The sequence below is a fragment of the Branchiostoma floridae genome, chromosome 16 (assembly GCF_000003815.2).
Source record: "Branchiostoma floridae strain S238N-H82 chromosome 16, Bfl_VNyyK, whole genome shotgun sequence".
NCBI classification, from domain to species: Eukaryota; Metazoa; Chordata; class Leptocardii; order Amphioxiformes; family Branchiostomatidae; genus Branchiostoma; species Branchiostoma floridae.
This window is the reverse complement of record NC_049994.1, coordinates 5,718,584-5,737,787: the sequence shown is the minus strand read 5'-3', so window position 1 is coordinate 5,737,787 and position 19,204 is coordinate 5,718,584. Positions and strand designations below refer to the sequence as shown.

Here is a 19,204-nt window from a genome sequence, read left to right as displayed (position 1 = left end):
AAAGATGTTATAGACAATGAGTATGTATATACTAAATAAATAGGCTATAAAAGAATAAGACAGATATCCTGCAGAAAGGTATCTTTTTGTATTTGATCTTTCAAGACAATAACTTGTCATATACTGGTAGTCTCCACTACAATGTCACAGCATGAGTTTTATATTATTATGATTTTTTTGAGACTGGCTCGCAATAGCAGCAAATCAAATTGCCAACATTGTCTTGTACATTGTACACCTGACAGACAACATTCCTGAGTACATTGTAAAACATATGTCACTAAATTATGATATTGGACTTTTAAAATTGAAAATAGAAACTATATTGGGATTGACTTGCTATACCTATACATGTATATGACATAAGAATTGTCTATCTATAGGTGTCTCTATCTTTGTTAGATTGTATGTCAAGTATAGAATTTTGATTAAATATTTCTACACAATACATGACCTGCCTTGAGTCATTCATGCAACAAGTACATATGGAATCATCCGTACAACCACAGAATGCAGAAACTTGCTATCACTATTTCTGCTTGGCAGTGTTGATAATTATGAAATCAGTAAATTTCTAATGACACAAGCATGATTAAAAGTAGAGTCTTAAAATTACTTTGTGGGCTTTAGCATGATTGTTATTAAAACTTTAAGGAAATGGCACATCATCATAAGACTGGCATATCATTGACAATATAAATTATTTAAGTGTACAAAACTACAGCACAACAATTTTGGATATCTACAATACATCTACCCAGCCATTTATACTTCATTGACACACACGTGTACATCCCTTTACCAATTCTTCTGTTTTTTCTGAATCAGTTTACTAAAACCTGTTACAAGGCCGATGACTCCTACAGTCAATAACGCACTCTTGACAAAAACAAGTGAGTACAACAATGTCTGTGGCTCCTGGGGTAGGACCAAGTATTCAGTACTCAGTGTTAAAGACAACAACAAGAGAAGGAAGCCAACAGTGCTAACACCAACAGTTTTACCTTCAGGACTACTGTCCATGGTTCTATCCCTCGCAGTCTTAACCTGTGGGAGGATTGAATGGAGTGCTACAGCCAGACCCAAAGAGGAGCCAGAATCTCGCGCTACTGAGAAGAATGGTGTTGTACCCAGGTGTACCCACTCAGGGTGTGCGCACCACTGCGTCGCTTTCTTTATAGACCAGGAGGGATCAATGCTGAACACCTGTAGAAATGTAGAAAAATAATATTATTTCTTTTACATGTAAGTTACAGCAACAGGCAAAAGAAATACAGTCAAACCTGCCCAAACAACCTACCCTTCAAGCTGACCACCTGGTCATTACGACCGCTTTTTCTTGTTCCCGAAAATTTTCCTCATTTCCTCAATCAAAGCATGAAGCAACCTTTTCATGACAACCACCTGGCCAACATGACCGCGACCGCCAAACATTGGGACAGCACAGGACCAAATCACTGCCCATAACGACCACAAAATTTTCAAGCTTGAGGTGTCATTGATTTTCAAGCCGACCACTTTCGCCCGGCCCTCTAGTGGTCAGAGCAGGTTTGACTGTATACATGTACAAGCACTCCGTGAATACTTTATCAGATTGGAAAACTTGATAATAAGGTCCTTTCTTCACAACCAATATCAATCAGAGCCAACGTTTTGGTGACTGTCACCTTCCTTTTATCCAGTGTAGCCAGGTATCCAGCCGTATTATAACTCTCCAGTCTCTCCTGTCCTTTCTGCAAACCCTTTTCACAATTATAATGAGAGTGAGATACAATATGGCTGGATACCAGGCTACTACCCAGTGTACATACACTAAAATAGAAATAAGTCTTGGAAAACAACACAAAAAAACTCACATGCAGAAGGATACCATAGAGTCCCATAGCTAACACAGCCAGACCAGCTGACAGCACCACACACATGCTGGGACGGAAAGACTGCACCTGGACTCTGTTGAACATGTATCCTATCAGGACACCTGGAAAAGGGGTGTGTGAATGTGACATCAGAGCTTGCAAATACATAAATTACCACAGCTGTAAACAGTATGGTCAAGTGGGTAGATTGCCAGAGATAGTGACCAGTCATTCAGAATAATATCAGACACTTCTGACAATTTGGAAATCTAAAAATTCACAGACTAGCATTTGATATCAGCCTTGCAAGATGCAACGTTGAACACACCAGTACCCCATAATGCTTACACAACTGCGTTGCCCAAGGGCTATTAAAATGAGCACCTCCTTATATACCAAAACTTGGCAAGATGGGCAGTGAATAGCCTCCTTTGCAGACTTCGAGCGGGTCTGGATGGGAGGCTGGTTGGTTGGCTTGTTCCAAAGTTGGCTTAAGTTCTTTAATGCTGGGAAAGGGAGTTTGATGAGGAAGGGAATTCGCCTTGAGGCGGGGCGAAACTCCTTCCACGGCAAACTCCCTTTCTAGGCATTAGAGAATCTAAACCAACTTTGAAACTAGCAACCAGCTCCCCCTGCTTAAAATAAAAGCCAACCCTGCAAGAAGTCTGCGAAGGAAGATAGGCAGGGAATGCTACATATGTCAGTTAAACAATGGGATAGGGAAAGAATCATACATGTCCGTACCTACAGCAGTGCCAAACACCACCTGATGAGGGAAGTGTGTGGCAATGAACAGTCTGGACACACCAGCTGATGTCAGAATGAAACTGTAGATCAGCCAAGGTGCAGCTCTGACCATGGGGTTCCTGAAGACACAAACAAGGAAAGACATATCCAAAAGATGGTATGTGGCAGAGCAATGTAAGATACTGACAGTAACACTTTGTCACATCTTAATACAGTAGATGACAGTTAATTGCACAACAGATCACCACACACTTCTGTTAATTGTACGGGATGCCCAAATCCCAAACTGGTGCGGTCCAGCTGGATATCATGGATTCCAGTAGACACAAACCAGGAAAGATATGTCCAAAAGATGTTATGTGCAGTTACAACAAATTTTCATCAATCAATGACTGTTTTTGAAAAGGTACAGTACATACGGTACCTCCCAAATTTTCGATGTCTACCAGTACATCATCGTCAACTGTTTGCATACGTGACTGATGAACCTCTTCAACGATGTTATGTGCAATTGTAAGATATTGACAGTAACACATTGTTGCACCTTAATACAGTAGGAACCAGTTAATTGCACAACGGATAAACACACACTTCTGTTAACTGCACGGAATCCCAAAATCCCAAACCGGTGCTGTTCAGCTGGATAACTTTGCATTATTGCATCGGCTGGATAATTGCACGAAATACGCTGGCGATTAGGCTGTGCAATTAAACCGCTTCTATTGTACCACACACCTATGTTAATTGCATATAGTGCCAAACCGGTGCAGTCCAGCTGGATGACTTTGCATTGTTGCAACTCCTGGATAATTGCAAGAAATACACTGGAAAATGGGGTGTGCTTCTACTGTATTCCCCTTGCATAATTGAAGTGCAAGCACAGATAGCCCACTGCACAGGATAACAAGTAAGATTTCCACGTAAGACAAATTTGAGAAATCTACACACATGGCTGAACCAGGAAGAGTGTCTTTATCATCTCAGTAGTTCTGATATTTCCAGTGTAGCAAACCTTTTCCAACTGTTGCGTGGAGCGGCTGAAAGATCCGACACCAAAGCTGAGGTCACCACCCACAGTACTGCTGCAGTCACCATGCAATGGCCTGATGGGCTGCCTAAATAGGACACAGGAAGTAAGACAAGTAAATGTAAGGGCCCCAAAAGTGGGATTGCGTGCCACATTCGGCAGCGCGTTGGGCTCAGGCCCAAGAGGTCCAAACTTGCAGTGTCACCGATCTTGTGCCCTTAAGGGGAAAGGTACTTTACACGACTTTCCACACTTCGCTCAGGTGAAAATGAGCGCTTAGTTTCTTCAGGTACATGTATTTAAGGGTCCCATAGCTTTTTTGAGGCCTTAGGGACTGTGGGTTACTATCTGCTATGCTGGGCATAGTGTTAGAAGACATGTGCCTATCCACCACCTTTAACTTCTCCAACTGAGGTCATAACTCATTTTACACCTGGGTGAAGTGAGAAAAGTCGTAATAAAAAAGATAAATAATAGCCTTTGCCTAGGATACACTGTCTAGCCAGTAATGCCAAATCAAACCCTTCAGGCTTCACCTCTCCATCATGTGTTCGTTAGTCCAACCACTTAGCCATTTGATGCTACATGTAAGTCAAACCCTTAAAAGAAAAGAAGCAGTTATCCTCTATTGTGGCAGAGCATGGTGTTTTTTTTCCCTTTTAATGATTGATAGTGGAAAAAAGCAAGATTTTTATAAATACCTGGTCCAGTCTCACAAGTCAGGGAATACTGTTCCAGGTGTGGTGCTTTTCCCTCTTCATATATCTCAGGGTCCTTAATCCACCAAAAGGGACGCTCTCCATGAAGCATCCTAGAAACAGAGGATCATCATCATCATCAAGCTCTGCCACACCATGTCTACAACATAAGATTTTATAGAATGGAAGTTTCCCTGCAGTACTTTAGACAGCTGCTAGGGGACCCATGATTGAACTTGACATTCGTTCGTTTTCCTCAGACCCCACCCACGGTGACCCACCTACCAAATACCATGAGAATTCATTCAAGGCATCCAATAAATGACTAACAGACTCTACTCTACTTCGCTCTTAATTGTTATTTTCTGGAACCGTTTAAAGCCCCCACCCAAACGTGTGAACACCTGATCATATAATCTGTTCATTTTCTAACTGGTCCAACGTCCGGGCCACTGATTTTTTTCAGGTCCGGTTTAACCGGACCGGTCTAATAAGAAAAAGCGGTTTTGTACCGGTACATCGTACTCGTACCCACCCCTAGATACGGCATGGAAGGGGGCGGGGTCATTCAAAGTTCAAAGGGGGAGGGGGGCACGTACCATTTCAGAATCAGGTTGGTCCACTCGGAAATAATGGCGACTAAGAGCGTTCTCAGCCCGACACTCCTGCTGAAGACCAGCGCCAGGGGGAAGTAGACAAGATAAGCATGTCTCGGGTCTCCCATTCTGGTCAGAAACAACAGCACCTCCGCAAAATCCGAAAATGTCGTCTGCAACCACTGGATGAATGAAACTCCCTCCAAATGGAGGAGTAGCATAACCACTTGCGGCATTTTCTGAGGAAAAGTTTCCGACTTTCAAGCCGAGAATCTCAAGCAAAGTACTTTTGCTGCTGTTGTTGACCTCCAAATGTCACAAAAATGAGCGAAAACCCCTGGAATGTTTCAGAAAAGAGCTCCGAGACCGAATCTTGTGCTCAGGGGTGACACGTCTGATGTAAGCCTTCCCATCATGCTTTGGCACTGGGTTTGGGAACTGAACTTCGACAACTTGGTTGGAAATTAATTTTTAACAAAACGCATTTAGACCCCATTATGAACAGAGCGTCCACACGCCAACTGCATATTAACTGCAGCTGAAGTTTTCATCAATATATTTTTTCAAACGATGACCCGGTTTTCATTTTCAACCTTTTTTGGTCCAGTGCAGCCTGGTCTGACAACGTTACATATAAATAAGAAATGATCATTAGGCATTCTTTCAAATATTCTTAAGTTTTTTGCTTGTAGGTTTATCTATTTGTTTGTTTGTTTGTTTTTAATGACGCTTCAGCAAGATCAAGAGCTTTTCACCTGACTTGTTTCTCACCTTAAGAGCGCAAGAAAACGAAGAAATGGACAGTCATACATGCAGTTTCTGGTGTTTCGCAGTAAAATATAAAGCATCTGGCAATTCTAGCATCGTAGTAGAGCTCATAGAATATGATTAATTTTATTTTTACTATTTGATTTCGACATTTGCGAATCATAAGCTTCCTTTAGCTAATTTCCTATTTGGTCGCTCACTTACGTTAGCTTGCGGTGTCAGCTCGCAAGCCAAATAAGAAACATGGCCGCCCCGAAGGCAAGGTTTGACGCTGCTGTAAAAGTGATACAAAGTTTGCCCAAAAATGGTACGTATTTACGCTCTACACATGTTTGTATGTTACCTATATATGCTCAAGTATATGTTAGATGTACCAATGTCGTTGTCAAGGCGAGTAATGTTGTGATATGCGGTGTTTTTCATGTGGATATACGCTGTCTGATTTTGGCTGTGCCCTTTGCCCAGATAACCCCATGGCCAGTTACCTCTATGTCAGTGACCCTAGTGTGGTAAACATGCCGTATAGCCAGATATACGGGTAAATATGGCCCTGCGTTGTGTCTAATTCAGCCAATACTTGTACTGAGTTATGATTATACGCCCTTCCCTACTGGCTAGGCGGGATATGTTGGATCGGTGCAAACTTGCTCCCTTTTCAGGCTTTTGATCCTATAATTTTTTGTGGCGTCACTGAGTCCTTATGTTTTTTTCTGATCAACGCAAGTATTCTCTTGTTGTTGCAACGAAAATAGAAACAACATCATTGCTCTGGTTTTCCCACCCTACCTTTGTTTCTGTTATTATTGTTGGCGGGGTTTCTATATTTTTCTAATGAAAGGAAAAGAAATATGCATATGCATATTTGACACAATATTGACGTAGAAATCACCCATGGGCATGTTTAACCAATGTTTATTTCTCCCATGCAGCAGTCATGTTAGGAAAATTATGACTAACTCCACTTATAATATTAAAATATAAGCCAGTTAATTGCACAAATTCAATAGATTAAGGAACATTTCTGTTAACTGCATGGGATGCCATATGCCAAACTGATGCGGTCCAGCTGGCTGGATTACTTCGCATTGTTGCACCACCCGGATAATTGCACGAAATATGCTGGCAAATGGGGTGCGCAATTACTAGTAAATGGCTTCTAATTTGGCACGACATGTACCATCTAAACTTGCTGTATGATTCTAAGAAATTCTGAGTTACAACTGTACATTTGTACATGTAACTCAGCAAATGAAGTATAATGGGAAGTATGCAGCAGTTCATGGTCCTTGCAAAGACACTCTCGTCTGAGACATATACCCCATGAAGGAGGGTTATGTGTATGCTTTAAGATATAAAAATGATGTGATCTTTTGCTTAGATCTACAAGAAAAAGTGATAACAGAAATTTGGATAAAACAATGATATAAACAGAAATTCAAATATATGTGATCTTGTTCATACAAGAATTTCAAATATGATTATGATAATCATCATCATCATCGGTTGGCTGCAGAGCAGGCGACTGCAAGCTTATTATAATACCCTAACTTCAAATATAGCATAACTTTGGCATGGCATTCATGAGCCAGCAATCATAGGCATTAATTTCCCTGCTTTTCCAACCCAATGCTTCTCCAGCCTGTCTTTCCTCAAGGCTATGTGATATTTTACTTTGTTACAGAGATTTACATAGTGAAGAAAGGATTCAAAATTCAAGGTACTAAATTCTCTACTTCAATATACATTGTACATGTATATGATTCTTGGCAAATAAAGAAAATGAGATTTTCAACTGGGGAATTACATAATACAAGTTGCAAATTTCCAAAAGTATCTTTCAATCCAGTGAATTTTGAGTTGTTTTATGGTAAAACCAAATTTTGATTTTGTTCCCAAAGGAGATTAAATTTAGACATTCCCAGAAAACTTGCAGGTATGTTTCACTCGCTTCATGACAGAACAAACACAATATTGCAATTTGTATCTGTACATTTTCAAATATGCAAAAGCTTGTTTGCAGGCAAGAACATGTTAACAATTTTGTTCTTTAAGAAAATTTAGTAGTGGTTCAATTGTATTCATGGAAATATTGATTTGTTCCAGCGGATAGAGGTGTCAAAGAGGCACAGCCATTCTAGTTGTATATGTGTGAAGTGTTGATTGAATAATGTGTGACTTTAATAAAAAGTTAGTATTAGTAAAAAGCATAACCTGTTTAACCGGGTGCTATTGCGCTATACAGGATTGCAAAGTAAATAAGGACTGTTATTAGCCTGGCATCCAAACATACAGTACATGTATTACAGCTGCTGCATGAGTCTCTTTGTCCTATTGTGCAAAGACTAACCAACTATGACAGTTTTGATACCAAACTCGAGCTTTATCACATAAGCCAGATCTCAGACAAAAGTCTTAGTAGATGATGTGATACAATTGTGTGTGTATATCCTATTATTTCCTAGGGTCCATCACTCCTTCCCACGAGACCATGCTCACCTTCTACGGCTACTACAAGCAGGCCACGATTGGTCCCTGTGACATCAGTAGGCCTGGCTTCTGGGACGTGGTTGGCAAGGCTAAGTGGTAAGATCATCTCTGGAAAGACTGGGGTTACTATAGTACATGTGTGTTTCATCGTTGGATAAACTATAGGGCCTATGAAAAAAAATGTTGTGTTTCCTGTTTCAGTCCTGAAAAAATTAGGGTCGGTAGGTAGGGATTATCTTTTTTTTTCTTGTATTTTTTTTTAGGCTGGCCAAAATTCTAGTGATACATATTTACAATACAGTTGAACAAAGTAAACTGAAATGTATGATGACACTTGTCTTTCAATGTCAAACTTTAATTTTGTGCATGATAGATACATTTATCCTTCATTAGATGGGACAAGCAGTGTTTTACTTTAATAGGAAGTAGGCTAAACAAAAATTCTAACTGGAAGCTATGTGACTCCACTGCCCACCCAAAAAAAAAGTCTAGGGTCGGCAGGTTTTTTTAGGGTAGGTAGGGAAACAGGAAACACAACATTTTTTTTCCTAGGCCTAGGAGATAAGTAGACCCAGGTAAACAACTCAGCCTGGTAACATGATATACATTGGTCTCAGGACAGTTTAGGGTTGGGTTTTACCAGAAAGAGAGACTGGCTGCCTACCATTAGTCCCAGCATGCCCTTCGGCTGTAAGCTTACAGCTGCAGGGGGGCGGGGGGAGGTCAAGCCGCACTAAATTCTCAAATTGATTTTGGTAGTTAATGGGAATTTACTTGGTTTATTTTTGCGGCAGCGAGAAAAAGGAGTGTTCATGGTGGTTTAAAGTTCACTGTGGAGTGGCCACCGCAAAAACCACGAACATAAAACTACCAGGAACATTTTTTCATTTACAGTAACTGCTTTTTGCTCATTACAGGGAGGCATGGAATCGTCTAGGCAACATGCCCAAAGAAGAGGCCATGGACAACTATGTGGACACTCTGAAAAAGGTATATTTTCTTAGATGAACAATTTTACCATTCTTTAGGGATTGGTCTGTTGGCAAATCAAGAGAGGACAGTCAATTTTTGAGAACAATGTCAGAGTCATACTCATAGCCAGGGTCATAGCCAGGGTACAATCCTCTATAGTTATCACAGGCTCTCAGTAATAAGTTGCTTACCATTGGGGTAAGCAATAAGTGAGAGCCAATTGTAAATACAAAGGATTGTACCGAGGCTTTTAAAGTCATTTACAGGTTACTCAAGTTATTAATGACTGAAATTCAGCCAGTCATCTACATTGCATATTGATACATGCTTGATACCATCTTGAAAAAGTACTGAACCTCACATTATTGAGAAAGCTGTAAGGTCTTTGAGATTTTGATTGACAAATATATTTGATATGGATTTAACATTTTGTATTACAATCAAACCTGTATTAGCGGCCGCTTTGCATAAAATCGCGGCCACTTTTGTAGATCCCTTGGCTTTTTCTCATCTTAAAACATGGCTTACCTGTGGTACTGAAATCAAGTGTAACTTATTGCTTGTGTTCCATTGATCCACATTTTCTCTATACAGGTGGCCCCCCGTCTATAGTGGCCACCTGTCTATAGTGGCCACATTTGGCCAGTCCCTTTAGTGGCTGCTATATACAGGTTTGACTGTACTACCATTGCTACCTTCAAGTCATTGAGATTTCAATATACTCCCAGTAAAACATTGAATGAATTTTTTTTTTCAGATCATTGAGGCACTACCACAGGACAAAGAAATGCAGGACTTCATGCATGTTCTCGGGCCATTCTATGAACTTGTTGACCTGGAAAGCCCTTACCAAGCAGGGAAATCTTCACTGGACCAATCGGAACCGTCCATCTCTGACCAACCAGTTCTTGCCATCAAAGAAAATGGAGAGATTCCAACCAATCACGTTGGTGAGAGTGAGACCTTGGATGATTTGCAAACTAATAATAACAAAATCACAGAAAAATCCACAGAAAATTCTGAAGAAAATGAAACTGAAGTAACCAATCAGATGCAAGATAGAGAAACAGGTAATACTGGAGTGCAGGAGGAAGAAACAAATCACAGAGGAGGGGATGTCTCAACCAATCACAGAGAAGAAGAGGTAGTGACCAACCAGAGAGAAGCAGAGGCTTTGACCAATCACAAACAAGCCCAAGGAGACAGCAGCCAATCAGAGGATAGAGAAGTTCCTGAGGTGGAAGTAGAGGAAGTGAAGGAGGAAGTTCAACCTGGCAAAGGTATCTTTGCTGCATTTTGCTGGTGGTACTAAATGAAAATCATGAATTGATATATTCATGTAATATTAAACTTTGATGAATGATTAGGTATCTAATTGTTGATTTAGATTATCCTTGGTATTTTGATTGATTATTACTGATTCTGTCTCCATAGTTAATGAGATTATTTCTGATTAATATGATATACTTCCATTAAAGAATTTGAATCGAGAGCTGTGAAGTTGATACGATCCTGTAAATACTTTCTAGATCTGGTGGTCTAATTTCATTTTAATCAAATTAAATTGGTAATCGATAATCAGTAGTACAGATGTATCTGATTCTGTTCGATTGGTGTGAATCATTCTATGTGTTATTGATAACTGATAGATAATTGATGTAATATATTGATTTGTACAAAGAGGACTGAAATAAATAAGTTATTCATGGCACAAACAGTTGCAGGTGTCAGTGAGTGTATGCATCTTCATTCTGGCCGATATTTCTATCTATGAGTTTTGTCACTCAAGATAAAATTTGAAATTGTGACTTCTTCTTAACAAAAGTTCTTATTAACTAACTTTTTACAAAAGCACTAGAGAATTATTTAAGAAGCACCAGACTGAAAGGATGATCAATATCTGTATAGTTTGCTGTCTCATTTTTTCCAGGGAAATGGTCAAAAGTTGAGACCACAAACAGAAGAAAGACTATGCTTACAATGAGAGCAAGACACAGAATTAGTAATGAACAATTTGAATAGGACAAAGGATGAAAAGAAAACATGTTTATCTGGTTTAAGAACATCCATGCCCAAAACGTTTTAGGTCAGCTTTCAGCTAGAATCTGAAGCAAATCATATCAGTAAAAGCTAACAGCCCAAGTCATAATAGAAATGAATATTGGAAAGACAAAGTATATGATGTATGTATACTTGTCTGTGACACTAAATAAACTTGGTGACTATTTTGTCCTTCCTATTAGGTATTTATGATGGTAGAAGTCCCTATGGAAACCAAGTGACCACGCCCCCCGTTACCAAGGTGATGCTGATGGAGATTCCGACCCCGCCCGTGATTATTGACACCCCGCTGCCAGCCAAGCATCATGGGAAGGGTCCTAATCTTCCAGATGAAGGTATTTCTAATGGACATTCTGAGAAATCAACTCTGCATTCTTGATTAGTTGTTCTATCTTTTATCCCTTCATGCCTTAAAAATGGAAAAGCTTTATGGTACAAATACATCAGATATCAGCATTAACTTCTGGAAAAATGATAAGTGGACATAGCCCATGGTTATTCGCCTACGCAGAAATGTCCAATGGCGCCAGCAAATCGCCTCTTGTCTGTACTCTGCTATCTCAACCGTCACCATCAGTTCCTGTGGGCGTCGCCACAAACCAGCTGTCGGCCAATTAGAGAATAAGCCTTTATGTTTTCAAAAGGAATCTCGCATATATGAGGGTAAGCTCATTAATATTCTGAAGCAGGGCGGTCAGAAACTGATGGTGACGGTTGAGATAGCAGAGTACAGACAAGAGGCGATTTGCTGGCGCCGTTGGATGTCTCTGCGTAGGAGAATGCGCATGGTATGTTCTTAAGAAAGATATCATCATCATCATCATCGTGGGCTGTTTGCCCGGACCAAGAAAGATATCAAGTGTCCATAACATTACACATATAAGTTTTCATTGAACTTGACAGTGTAATTTCTGTCAATGGTTCATAAAGAACAGAAAAATTATGCTTGGCAGATTGAGAATATCCCAAATACAGTCAATGAAGTTTAAAGAATTAACATTTTGTATGCACGTGGTTCCGAAATCATTAAAACCACTTTGACTTGACGGTTTATATTCACAAATGAATGTAATTTTTGTCCTTACCAGATGGCAGAGAGGATAGCCTTCCCAGACGGCTGAATGGCCACAGTTACCCTGCCCATCATGTGAACAGTGACTCAGACACTGACAGTGAGCTGTACCAGGATACTGTGGACACACCTGCTATCCCTGATGAGGTAGGGGAAGCTAGAATATATCAAATATAACGTCCTTTAACTTAGGCCAAAGAAAAAAAATGTTGTGCTTCCTGTCAATGGTTTATTCAAACATATACATATACATACATACATGGACATACTAAAACAACGTTGCAGCCTTTCATACAATGCTGTAAAACTGGCTGAATTACGTTAGTTTTAGTCTTAAAAGCATCTTAATATATACAACATAACATATTTAACAATAATTGATGCACACAAAGGCTTACATGAGCAGTAATCGAGATTCCATGTAGTAGTCATGTGACTATAAACAGGCTATAAATTAGTATTTAAGAGTGTGGACAAGTATGGAATAGCACTGTTTCTGTACCTATCATGTCTGGCAAAAGGTATGCTAAGCTCGAGCCCTCGTTTTAAGTCTCTGTTGTGAACTTCATTACGGGTAGCTGGCAACCAGCTTCGAAAAATGGGTGAATTAAACATGGATTTCGCGAACTTAAGACATAGAAATTCTCTTCTTGCTTTTAAAGTGTTCATATTTAGCCTACATAGAGCTTCGGTATAACAAGTATATTCGCTGCCCAGAATGATTCTTAGCGCACGCTTTTGTATGCGTTCTAATGCATCCGATTGTTGACATGTTACACCTGGATGCCATACTGGGGCCGCATATTCCATGATAGGTCGGACATATAATAGGTAAATCTCACAGAGATCTTCAGTGCAGACACCAAAGCGTTTTAGTTTTTTAAGCAAAAAAAGGCGACAGCTTCCTTTTTTTATAATGACGTTAGTATGCTTTCCCCATTTCAAGTCCGCAGACATCCAGATACCTAGTATACAGGCATCTTCAGTGTACTCCAAGGCTTTGCCATTCAGTAATAACACAGGGGGTAGAGGAGGATCCTTCATGAAGGAAATACACATTAATTTACACTTATCATCGTTCAATGTCATACGGTTTTCGGATGACCATGTATCTAGTTGGTTAATTGTTGTCTGCATTGAGCTCTCTTCACTGAATAATCTACTCTCTTTTAACGACAGATCATCAACATACTTCCATCTATCCAGAAAAAATTGCATTGCATCATTCACATATACTAGAAACAGGATCGGCCCTAGTTTTGTCCCCTGTGGGACACCAGAGGCAATTTTTTCCCAACTGGAAATAACGCCTCGGTACCGGACGCATTGTGTACGCTCAGTCAGAAAATCACAATTCCTGTTTCAGTCCTGAAAAAATTAAGGTTGGTAGGTAGGGATTATCTTTTTAAAGTTTAGTTTAACAAAGTAAAACTGAAATGCATGAGCACACTTATATTTTCTATGCCACTTATATTTTCTATGCTATAATTTTGTGCATATTGGTTACAACTCTATGGACACATTTATCATTTTTGCCTAAAGGTTATATTTAAAGCGGCACACACAAACACACACTGTGTGTTAGTGTGTGTATCTGTCTGTTGGCAGGTCACCAAGACACATGTAACTGTAGAATGGCTGGATGGATTGATTTTGTATTTAGTGTGTTGATAGGTTGTGACGAAAAATTGGATTAAGAAATTGGATTGTGCCCCCTGGTGTCTTCCCATGGTATTGCAGAGGAATGTCTGGCTTTAGTATCTCGTTGGACCATAATTGACATAAACCTCAATATCAAGATATACTAGTATCTAAGATGCATTTAAAACTAGAGACCACATTACCCTTTTATTTGATGATCAATTTTCCCTCAAGCTTTGGAGAAGAACAATCTTTAATGTCTCAATTTTGGGTCAACAGCTAGTTATTTATTGCCACATTTAAATCTGACAAACTGTTTTTCAAGGGGCCTTCTACTTGATGATTTGTGTATCTCCTCACAGATGCCAGGCTTGATATCTCGCCAAGCAGGCGCTACATCTCCGAGTAGCCAAAGTCCTGAGGGACTTCCTAGGAGCAACAGCTTTGTGACTCAGGCGGAGATACACCACGACAGCAATGGTCTTCCTTCCCATGGTTCAATGCAGCAAACAGAAGGGATGGCGCCATTCTCGATTGGCTCGCCCCTTGCCAATGATTCTTCTGGGATGGAAGACTCACATAACAGCAGTCTGAGCATGTCGCCTCTGGTTGGTCAGGGCAGGTCAGGTGACGTGGAGAGACGGTTGGAGTTGGAAAGCCCCGCTGTGATTGGTCGAGGAGGAGGAGAGATGGGGGGTCAGGGTAAAGGTCAGGGAGGACAGATGGGCAGCAGGAGGCAGAGTGGGGACAGCACAAGTAGTGGTGGCAGAGGTAGGTTTGGGGAGGAAATTTTCATCATCAGTTTCTTTGTTTTAATCAGTCACTCTCTACTACTTCTAGCCAGCCTGAATTTTTTCACCGTCCCCTGGATTTTGAATGGAAATCCTGTCAAGTGCCAGAGGCTTCTACGCGACAGTCCTTGGGGCGTCTAGGAAAATTTTGAAATCTGAGACCCTCTGAAAAGCTATTTCCTGCATTTTGAGGGGCAAATTTTGATGGTTAAATGGACTCAATCTTGGTTCAATGGTATTTGTGCTGAATTTGTGGAGATCTTTGCACAACTTAATTTCCATCACAGTGGACAGAATGGGCAAAATTTGTTTCCATCCCCAGCTATAGAATTCCGTCAAAGGACAGAAGGACGGATGCTGGCTAGAACACTAGTTCTAATGTTTTAAGCTGACGGCTTTGTTTCTCTTGTGCTCCTGTGGAACTCCTACATTGTAGTTTCTTTCATTGGTGAACATAGACAAGCTCTTGACATTATCATGGAAGCCTATCTGTGTTGGTAATAATCATAGTACAAAGCTAAACTTTCTTCCAACACAAAAGTACACGCGGATAAAATTTTCTGATGACCAATCAGCTCTTTACATCTTTTTATTGATGAAAAATATTGATTCAAAATGAATGCGGCATACCTGCTTGTAAAATGATTTCCAAACATACTGTAGAATACATTGTTTAAGAATAGTTTTGTACATGTATGTATCGTAGCTCAAGTCCTTCTCATGTACACATGTATTGTGTACATGTACAGGTGCTCGAGACAGAGGGGGTACCCCAGGAAGACGTGGGGCAGGGGGTTACTATGGAGGAGGGGGTGGAGATGACGGAGAGAGAGGGAGGGGGCGAGGGCAGGGGTCATCAGATGTTAATGAACACATAGCCGTCGCCCTGGACCGTCTACAGCAGGACATGAACTTTGTTCTGGCCAGGCTCAGTACACTGGAGGCACTCTCTACTTCTCAGGTTTGTTAACATTGCTGTGATGATGCATATTAAGATAAGTTTCTGCTAAAAAGAAGGCCCATTAAGAAAATAACAGAAGAGAGATGACAACTTCTTATGGTATGTCAAATAATAGTAACTGAAGCTACTCAATATGATTTTGGAAACATTCTGACGTCTCAGACAGCATCCACTGTCTTTTGTCAGTGACAGACCATTTCCAATATCCCATCCAGTTGCTTGAGTAACAATTTTTGTGCCTGGATATCTAAAGGTGATACCTCACTGCACTTGGGGTACTGGTGTGGCACTGCGGGGTTCGTTCACTGTGGCACTGTTGTTATTTTTGCAAATTTTTTATAACTTAGATATTGGATGATACATGTATGTAAAAATATGACTTAGAAGACAGCACAATACACAAAATGTAAAAAAAATTGTGCTTTATCTCTGAAAGTTGTTAAGTAACCTTTCAAACTTCACAGTGCCGTACCAGTGCCCCAAGTGCAGTGAGATATCACCTTAACCTTCATCGACGTAACTTGTGCAAAGCTTTTTTTTTAACCGAATGGACTTCGTAACAGTTCAAAATTAATAAATAAAAAATAAAGGTGATTGTTGCCTTTGTTTTTCAGGCTAGAGGCGGTATAGTTGCCCCTGCAGTCCAAGCTGTGCAACCCCAACAGCAACAGGTATGCATTCTTGTGTTATATATTTGCTGTAATAGACAACATTCAATTTGTAACTATATTTCTGTTTATTCAGAATCCGTTTGACCTTTTTTGATGTTCCCCCTAAAGTCTCATTGTGTTGAGAAGCAGCTCCAGATTTCAAATGATCTTTTTTTTTTCATCACAGGAAAGCTCCTGGTGGCCTTTCTCCAACCTGTCTGGAAAAACAGCCTTTTTCATCTTAGTCTGGCCCTTCATTGTCAACTGGCTCATCAAACTGTACTTGAAAAAGAAAAGCAAGGCACACAGGAGGTCACCTTTTATGTAGATGTACTGTGTGCTAGCATCTAGGTACTTTTTATTAATGTGTGTAGGGGTGGGTACCGGTACAGAAAATTCAGGTCCAGGTCTGAAAGATCAGGTCCAGGTCCGGACCTGAACCTGATTGTCTGTAAAAACTTTTGAATAGGTGATACACAAAATAATGGTCCATTTCGCTTCTAAGGATTCTGTTTAGTGACTTCCACTGACGTTTTAAAATCCTATCTTAATGTAAACAACACTAACTTCAGCCAAGGTTGAATGTAGAAACTTGGTAAAATGACTATCAAATCTCCTTTACTTCGGTCTTATTGTTATATTTTCTTAAACAAGTAAGCATCAAATTGCGTGAATGTCTGCCGATGTAATATTTTCATTTTCTAATCGGTCCAAGATCCAGTCTACTGATTTTTTTCAGGTCCGCTTTTTCTGGACCGGTCCAATAAGAAAAAACAGTTTTGTACCAGTACACCCTTCCCGGTACCCACCCCTCCCTAGATGTTGGAATGATTTCATCATGTTAGAAAATGAATCTACCGGTATACAGCCATATATTAATTCTGTAACCCATGTTACAGAATAAACAAAGGTTTTAACAAACAAATGTTTTTGAGGGTCAATATGAAACATGTCATTGATGGTAGCACTTTTTTCTTGGCCCTGTCATTGTCAACCATGCATGCCACACAGTTCCTTCTTCTCGTGTCAGAAACAATATTTTGTCTCAAAATACCATAAACAAAATCATTTTCAATCAAGTAGATATTAGATAGGTATTTGTCACATTCTACATTAAAAGTGTTGTTTTGACATTTAGACTGGTTAGTGAAATTCCAAAATTGCCCATTCAAAGTGTATATATGGATAGCTGTGACATCCCTGACTGTTGTTCAATATGTAATGTTGATCTTGACTTTGTGTTGTTGCTTTGGCTGCTGGAATGTGAACTTTTGTGTCAACAAGTTGTACAATGAAATTATAAAGAAACAAATAGATAAGAAATCTAGCTAGATAAAAAAATTATTCTGATTGGCCAGAAATATCAATAAACCAAAAAAATTGTACTGATTTGTGCCTTTCAACTGACAAAAATTTCAAATCTGGGCAAAAATGTGCTGTTTGGTTGAAGGTATACAAGAAAGGAAGTGTTGGTTATGTACATAATAGCATATTGAAAATGAAATGGAACAGTCAAATTTTTCTATAGACTTTTTCTCTCTGACCTGCAAGTGCAATAATCAACAAGAATGTTGGATATTTAGAATACGGGGTGATGTTGTCTTTTGTTTACAGCCAAATTAGATTTGAAATGTTAATCAGTGATATTAAAGTATGCCACATTCTCACGTTGATAATGAATAATTTCTGTGCTTACCAAAAATGATATGAAACTGTTGAAAATGTACTTTCATAAGCCTCAAACTGACATATTTAGCCAGTCAAATTAATGATGAAAATTAAAATAAGCTCAAACATTTGAAACAATGAGAGGGACGGGGAAAAAATTTAAGCAGGAGACACTTTTCACTTTCACAGGTCTGTGTGCTATACATCATGATGCCATAGTTGCTTCAATTGTCCAGAATCAGCTTCAGCTTTGAAATGGATGATTTTTTTTCTTACTTAACAATATGGAGTATTTTAAACAGTATTTCTTTGTTCAGATCCACATGATTATCCAAAAAATACTGATTTTGATAGCACAATCAAAAGAGGCACATTGTGAAATATATCCGAGTCTGAGGTGACTGCATTGTTTTTACTTTGAAATGTCTACATGTGACCGAGAGCACTGATGTACAATGTATAAATAAGTCTGTTGTTAAACTTTTACAGTTGCCATTACCAATGTAGTCAAGCGATACTATCATTGTCATTGGAAATTTCTACCCAAACTGTTATAAAGTCCTATATAAATGCTTTGAACCATTGAGTTGTATTTTTCATTGTTTTATTGGCTAAAACACACCTGTTTCAAAATACATTTTATGGAAATGTGATATTCTCCTATCCTCATAGCAGATTTTTTAAATAAACACTAACAGCAAAGAATGCAGTGTAAATTGCACACAATGCAATCATGTTTTGTCTTTATATAAAAGATACTGATAATTTTACCAATGTTGAACAACATTGTAATTTGTTTGCTTCATCATGCTAGTTCTGTGAATACCTAGCCGTTGTAAATGTTCCATCAGTGAATTCCAGAATAAAAAAAACAGTCTCAAAGAACATTGAGTAAATGTTTATACTTTGTTATATGCACTGTACTATAGCCAAAAAAGTCCATAGAGAGCCTGCTATGGAGGCTAGTACTATAGCAAATGTAAGCAATTTGCTCTTTTATACAGTATCCCAGCAATGAAGTGACACTGTAAAATTCACTAACAGCTTCATTTCTACAGTTCTGTAGAGTCTGTTCTGTACAGCCAGTATAACTGCCCTTCGGTATCACACGCCAGTTTGATGTTGAACAACAACTACCCATAAATATCCCTCATTTAGTGGTCATTAAGATTACTGAGAGGTAGTTGAGACATCTTCAGATGATATCAT

The 19,204-nt window shown here is 39.4% G+C and overlaps 2 protein-coding genes across 2 annotated transcripts; one reads left to right on the top strand and one right to left on the bottom strand.

The window, feature by feature from the left end:
• Positions 1-66: 66 nt before the first annotated feature.
• On the bottom strand, positions 67-5,359 carry LOC118403330 (glucose-6-phosphatase 3-like). Its single transcript, XM_035802033.1, has 6 exons — positions 4,928-5,359; positions 4,332-4,441; positions 3,616-3,718; positions 2,601-2,722; positions 1,857-1,978; positions 67-1,206 (listed from the first exon to the last, which is right to left on the bottom strand). The coding sequence occupies exons 1-6, from the start codon at positions 5,158-5,160 to the stop codon at positions 799-801; spliced, it is 1,098 nt and encodes a 365-aa protein (XP_035657926.1). The 5' UTR covers positions 5,161-5,359; the 3' UTR covers positions 67-798.
• A 536-nt stretch (positions 5,360-5,895) lies between these two features.
• On the top strand, positions 5,896-18,880 carry LOC118403496 (acyl-CoA-binding domain-containing protein 5-like). Its single transcript, XM_035802220.1, has 10 exons — positions 5,896-5,999; positions 8,155-8,275; positions 9,097-9,169; positions 9,909-10,431; positions 11,395-11,547; positions 12,301-12,431; positions 14,288-14,840; positions 15,466-15,677; positions 16,292-16,348; positions 16,515-18,880. Exons 1-10 carry the CDS (start codon positions 5,936-5,938, stop codon positions 16,653-16,655), a joined length of 2,028 nt encoding a protein of 675 aa, XP_035658113.1. The 5' UTR covers positions 5,896-5,935; the 3' UTR covers positions 16,656-18,880.
• The last annotated feature ends 324 nt before the right edge of the window (positions 18,881-19,204 follow it).

Excerpts from the sequence above, each read along its gene's own strand:
- LOC118403330 (XM_035802033.1), bottom strand. The coding sequence starts at position 5,160 with ATGCCGCAAGTGGTTATGCTACTCCTCCATTTGGAGGGAGTTTCATTC. Across the intron at positions 4,442-4,927 it reads ACCAACCTGATTCTGAAATG|GATGCTTCATGGAGAGCGTC; the intron begins GTACGTGCCCCC and ends CTCTGTTTCTAG. Across the intron at positions 1,207-1,856 it reads TCTATGGTATCCTTCTGCAT|GTGTTCAGCATTGATCCCTC; the intron begins GTGAGTTTTTTT and ends ACATTTCTACAG.
- LOC118403496 (XM_035802220.1), top strand. The coding sequence starts at position 5,936 with ATGGCCGCCCCGAAGGCAAGGTTTGACGCTGCTGTAAAAGTGATACAA. Across the intron at positions 6,000-8,154 it reads ACAAAGTTTGCCCAAAAATG|GGTCCATCACTCCTTCCCAC; the intron begins GTACGTATTTAC and ends ATTATTTCCTAG. Across the intron at positions 9,170-9,908 it reads ATGTGGACACTCTGAAAAAG|ATCATTGAGGCACTACCACA; the intron begins GTATATTTTCTT and ends TTTTTTTTTCAG.